This window comes from Cebus imitator, unplaced genomic scaffold, assembly GCF_001604975.1.
Source record: "Cebus imitator isolate Cc_AM_T3 unplaced genomic scaffold, Cebus_imitator-1.0 Scaffold42, whole genome shotgun sequence".
NCBI classification, from domain to species: Eukaryota; Metazoa; Chordata; class Mammalia; order Primates; family Cebidae; genus Cebus; species Cebus imitator.
In genome coordinates, this window is record NW_016107357.1 from 11,747,480 (window position 1) to 11,753,535 (window position 6,056).

Consider the following 6,056-nt stretch of genomic DNA (forward strand, 5'->3'; position numbering starts at 1 on the left):
TTTTTGTATTTTTAGTAGAGATGAGGTTTCAGTATGTTGGCCAGGCTGGTCTCAAACTCCTGACCTCAGGTGATTCACCCACCTTAGCTTCCCAAAGTGCTGGGAGTACAGGCATGAGCCACCATGCCCAGCCTGACTTCTTTTTTTAATAAAGTAAAAAGAGACCAAATAGTTTTGGTGTATAGAGTTTCTTGCTTTATAGAGATGAAAAAGGAGTAAGAATATAGGAAAGAGACCTCATTTTCATTCCTGAATATAACGTGTCCAGGGGATATGGCCCCTTCATGTGCTTATGTAATCAGCTGGTTTTTTTTTTTTTTAGCAAATTGGCTGTGATCTGCCTTCTTCCCAGGCTGAGGACTGGTCTGCATGGTCGAGGGTCAGGATGCTCCTGCCTCTCACATTCTAGTCTGTGAGTCATTCTAGACTCACAGCTGGAGCATGTGTCCTGGGCCTCCTGGGCCCTGGCCACCTATTGTGGGATGCTGGGCAGATAACAGTTGTAGGTTTGTGGACTTACCAGTACATGTTAGCATACCCTGACAGCCTCATTAATTTCTGTATTATGTATTCATTCCTAGTGACCATTGAAATACTGTGTGCTTATATCTAGGTTCCTCGACTTAAATTTCCACTCTTTTATGCAGCCAAATCTGTCATTTTGAATCAAGTTTAGCCTCAGAGTTAGTTTTCATCTGTCTTTGCCAAAAATGGTCATATCTAGTTAAGTACTTCTATAGAAATAAGAATGTTGAGATAGAGGAAGACTCTTGTGAAACTGGACGAATTTGAAACTGAAGTTTAAACCTTTGCACATGATTGTGACTCCAGCCCATGCTTGTTGATTTGGTATAAAGTGCCTATTAAACATTACTTCTGAATGCTATATATATTTGACATTTATCCAAACACCTGGGAGATAGTGTCACGTAAAACTATGTGTGGTATGAAGGATGTGGTAGGGAACATGGATTGTGGCCACTCCTTATCCCTGTGCCTCCAATAGCTTTGTTGACCACATGGTTTTCTTCAGAAGGCCACTTTCTTTACCTTTGAATCATACATCAAAAATCTCACATTAGATTATAGCCTAAAATTGCCTGAAATTCTTTAAATATATGTTCTTATTGTTTTTTCTGTAGCTGAAAGTCCATATTGCCTTTTGGCTTCTCACAGAACATGGAGCAGCCTTAGGAGGTGTTGGTCAGATGAGATGTTCTTGCCGTTGCTGGTGCATCGCCTGTGGAGACTCACGCTGCAGATTCTGGCACGATACTCTGTGTTTGTCAGTGAGGTAAGGGCTGGCTGTGGAGCTCATCCATAATCAATACTGATAAAAATTAAAGATATGTTAGGCTAACTCCTTGAGTAAGATTTTTTTTACTGCCATGTTGTCATGAGAGGTTAATTTAGAGGACAATAGTCTGACTTTCCAAGATTGTCTCCAGCTCTGTTTCTGTGTTTCATTTTCACTCCTGTAAGCATTGTATTTAGAGTTGTCTATTATCACAGACTTGTTTTGTTGAAAAGCACCACTCTGATAAGTCCATTTTTTTCCTTCTCAAAACCAGAATCTTTGAACTGCCTCCAGATTTTAAAAAAAGATGTTATTTTAATTTTAAGATGATTATGATGCTTAGAAATAAAAACATATGCATTTTAGTACTTAATATTTGGAAGTTTACAAAATGATATTGTCATCAAGATAAAAAGGTATTAAAATTAAGTAATCTTTTCTTTTTTGAACATCCTTTCCCCTTTTCAAATAATCAAATGTATTAAATATCCACATGCCCCTGATGACTTATTAATACTCTACAAAAAGCCAGAAATTCTGGATCCACAAGAGCGTTGGTGCAGCCCAGTGCTGAGCACCAGCCCACAAGTCCTTCCTAGAGCCTTGGAGTGCAGTGCTGCCCTGCCTCTGGGGACAGCGCGAATGACAGACACTCAGGTAAACCAGTCATCTCAGTGTGAGGAGAATGCAGAGGAGATGCGTTCTAAAAAATAAAAGAGATAACACGGAGAAAACAACACACTTTGAATAAAAGCTTTGTTATTTGGAGTAGGAAAGGAACCCAGTCCTCCTCTTGCAGTGTATTTTAATGGAAAGAGCATCGGCTTTGGAGTCAGTGTCAAACATTGGCTCTTCAGCTTTTTAATTCTGTGGACTTGGAGAAATTAAGCTGAGTCTTCATCTGGAGAATGGGAAAACAGCTTCTGTACGTGGCTGTTGTGAGGATTGATTTGGACTAAAGTTCCTGTCAGTTAATGGGAGTCCAGTGAAATCTAGTTTGTCTTTCCCTTTTGCCTTCCCTCTGCCCAGAAGGGTCTTAGTAGACCACCCTGGGCCATCAGCTGTTCCTGAAGACCACCGTATGATTCCCCTGACAGATTGGGGTCAGTACGATTATCCACTTAGGCTAAGCACGCGTTCTTGCTAGCCAGGAATTTTCTGTTTATCTCTAATTGATCGCTTTGCCCTGAATGTATATTATCCCACTTCTGTCCCATTCTTTTCTTGATGCTAGCATACTTCTCTTTGATTTTCCCCTTATAAACAATGTTATGCAAAGAATATTTTGTGTTTTGTGTTTGAAGGTTTGGATTTTATCCTTATTAATTATAATTACAAATTTATTATGGTATGTTATTTACCTAATATAATTTGCTTTTTTTTAAAACTGTGATGTCCCCAAAGTTAATTTTATTGTGGTTTGGGCACTTTATTTTTACATGTTTTTTTTTTTTTCCTTTTTGTCACCAGACATTAAACAAGTTCCAGAAGGTAAATATACACAGGGCCATAGTTTGTCCTTATTTATCTATTAGTGCTTCACTCCCTCCTGTAGAGATACAATATGATGTACTGTTATTAGTAACTTCTTACTGAATGGTATGTCGACAGCTAGCATTTAATGATGCGCTGTTGATGCACACACATGTAATATACAAATGCTCATGTATCTTGCTCGTGTAAAGGTAGTTAATCAATGAAATTCTTTTTCAGCTTTCACTCAAGCCCATTTCTAATGAAAGTCTCAAAGAGATCAAAAAACCTTTGGTAACTGGTAGCAAAGAACCTTCCATTACCCCAGGAAACACCGAAGACCAAGGAAGTGGTCCGTCAGAAACAAAGCCTGTGGTTTCCATTTCCCGCACTCAGCTTGTGTATGTGGTTGCAGACCTGGACAAGCTTCAGGAGCAGGTAAGCCTGTGTCCCAGAAGAATTCCAGGTGCTTGGTTTAATGTTTTCACAGAAGGTAGTATGTGTAAAAGGCAAGCACCATTGGGTCTTACAGGTCTTAAATTGTGGGGCCCATAGGTACCCCAAGAGAGAACCACTCACGTCCCTTTCTAGGTGTCTTTCCAGCTGTCCCTGACAGATCATGTCTATTTGGGGTTTCCAAGAGCGTGCGTGTTTCCTCCTTGTGCGGCGTGCGTTCTGTTATTGTATTCACCTCCACCTGCTTCCTTTTCAGTAGTGATGTGACAAGCTGGAGCAGCCATGCTCCCCTCCCTTTTTGTTTTTTTTTCTATTAGCTCACCTTTTATTCTGCTCAAGCAATCTTCAGTGGGCTGGATTTTAGTTATTTTACATTCATTTATCTGATATCTTCTGTTGATGTTTAATCATCAGCTATACTTTGAAAGTGCTAAAATATTAAAACTTCTTCCTCTATTTTCTCTGTATAGATCCATATGTTTTTTCTTTTAACATTAACTCGGTGGGCTGAATTTAGTGGTTAAGTCCCCTGATACACAGTTCTGCTTTCCTCAAGTTTAGATATTTTGTGGTGCTTGAATAAATACTGTTTTGAATTTTAAAAGTTGCATGTTTTCAGTAAGAATATAGTCTTTAGCATGAGCTATTTTTGTATTATGGAGAGCAATAGAGTAGAAAATGTTTTTGCTTATTCTCTGTGCCTGTTAGCAGCCATTAAACCATGTGATTTCCCATGTTGTTGAAATCTTTTTATAGTGAAAGCATTAAAACTCTTTCTTTCCTTTGATGAAAATTACTGAAAGTCCTGATTTTAGGTTCACCATTCATTAGCAAATTCTAGAGTTTGTAGATGCAAATAGAATTGCCACTTTCTTTGATTTATAATAAGTAACTGAATATATAAAGTGCATATTTATTTCAGCTTCCAGAACTCTTGGAAATAATCAAGCCAAAACTTGAAATGATTGGCTTTAAGAATTTTTCTTCTATCTCAGGTAAAAATGAATCTTGACTAAGCAAATCTTTAAGAAATGATTTAAAATTTTCAGAGACTGAAGGGTATATTTAAATTAACACTTTCCTCTGTAGTTGTAAATCCTTGGTTATTTCTCTGTTCTGTTCTGATTATAACTTCCCTAAATAAGATGTTTTGTTTAATTCATTTGATCTGATTTATTATAGTACACACTGTAAATGCTGTGAGAGTATTTTCAATGAAGTTCGTGTCTGGGCCTGAGCAGGATGGTTAAATCCAATCTTTAATCTCAACAGCAGCCCTGGAGGACTCCCAGAGCTCTTTGTCAGCCTGTGTGCCCTCCTTGAGTAGCAAGGTCATCCAGGATTTAAGTGACTCTTGCTTCAGTTTCCTAAAAAGCGCCCTGGAGGTTCCCAGGCTTTACCGAAGAACCAATAAGGTCAGCGCTATTCATGGGGGAGAATTTTGAGGTGGGGAAGTATGTATTAGGAAAGCTAAAGAGGAAGGGAGGAAGCTGTGGGTTCCAAGGTTGCCTGAGGCAGACTGAGCTCATCCCATTCCGAGAATGGTGTTGATGAAGAAAGAAAGGTTCTACAGGGGTACTCAGGGGCTCTGGGCCACACACTGAAAGTTAGACCTTTCCCATCCTGTCCTAAAAGTTTTTAAGGATATACTCAATTTCCTTTTGGCCTTAAGGAAAAGTATGTTTTTCAGAAGAAAACATTTTAATAACGTTTTAAAGTCCTATACATTTTTGTCTCCATATCTGGCATTCTGCACTTTATATCTTGTTCCCTCTTGTTACTGGAAGTATAGGTGGCCCCTCTGTCCCCAGATTCTGCATCCACAGAGTCAACCAACTGTGGATCAAAAATATTTAGGAAAACAAATAACTATAACAATAAAAAATAATACAGGCGAGATGTAGTGGCTCACACCTATAATCCCAGCACGCTGGGAAGCCGAGGTGGGAGAATTGCTCACGCCCAGGAGTTTGAGACCAGCCTGGGCAGTGTAGTGACATCCTGTCTCCACACACACAAAAAAGTTTTTATTAAAAAAATACCAATTTTAGTAATCAGAAGAATTATTTAAACTATACTGAAGACTCTGCATAGGTTATGCAAATATTATGCCATTTTATATTTGATCTTTATGGTCTGATTTGAAGCTGCCAATGCAAGTGGGAGAGAGAGACCTATTTATATTGCCAAATATGTTATTTTTCTTTAGTAATCTACCAATTCTCCCTTTCTATTCAATAGACTATTACAGTAATATATTCATTAAGAGTTTGTGTTATGAGTCAGACACTGTGCTAGACACTTTACGTAGTCTTATTATCCTCCTACAAAGTGGGTGCTAGTATTGTCATTTGCAAATGAAGAAACCAGAGCTGAGAAAGATTACATTACTGACCCTGGATCCTTGCTTCTCAAATGTTTTCTGGTGATCAGCGGCATTCACATCACCTGGTAGGAGCTTGCTAGAAAAGCACAATCCCAGAACTCAACCCTTCCACCCACTGCCCCCCAACAGAATTAGAACCTGATTTTATGAGATTGCCAGGTGGCCGCTGTAGACATGAAACTACGGGAAGCAGTGCCCTCGTCTCAGTGTGCTGAGCTGTGGGTGGCTGCACCAGCCAGCACCTGAAGCCAGCCTGGCTCCGGATGTCACCGTCTTGTCCTGGTTCTTCTTACTGTCTCGTGTTCTCCAGGCAGCTTTCTGTGGACCCCAGTGTTACTTTTGGGAGGGATGGAAATTGACCATGTCACAAAACTAGAGCATTAATAGTATCCTTTTGGACTTGAGGTCTTGAAACTTACTCTGTTTCTTTTTTTTTTTTTTTTT

General features: G+C 39.2%; 1 protein-coding gene across 2 annotated transcripts in view; it reads left to right on the forward strand.

Moving 5' to 3' along the window:
• COG2 (component of oligomeric golgi complex 2) overlaps window positions 1-6,056 on the forward strand; it is a 57,764-nt gene that overhangs the window by 47,496 nt on the left and 4,212 nt on the right. Inside the window, exons 12-15 of one of the 2 annotated variants that reach the window (XM_017526504.2) lie at window positions 1,143-1,294; window positions 3,011-3,208; window positions 4,149-4,221; window positions 4,499-4,641. In XM_017526504.2, the coding sequence (XP_017381993.1) occupies window positions 1,143-1,294; window positions 3,011-3,208; window positions 4,149-4,221; window positions 4,499-4,641 (566 nt within the window). The remainder of the gene's footprint in view (window positions 1-1,142; window positions 1,295-3,010; window positions 3,209-4,148; window positions 4,222-4,498; window positions 4,642-6,056) is intronic. The other variant, XM_017526505.2, reaches the window with a different exon arrangement.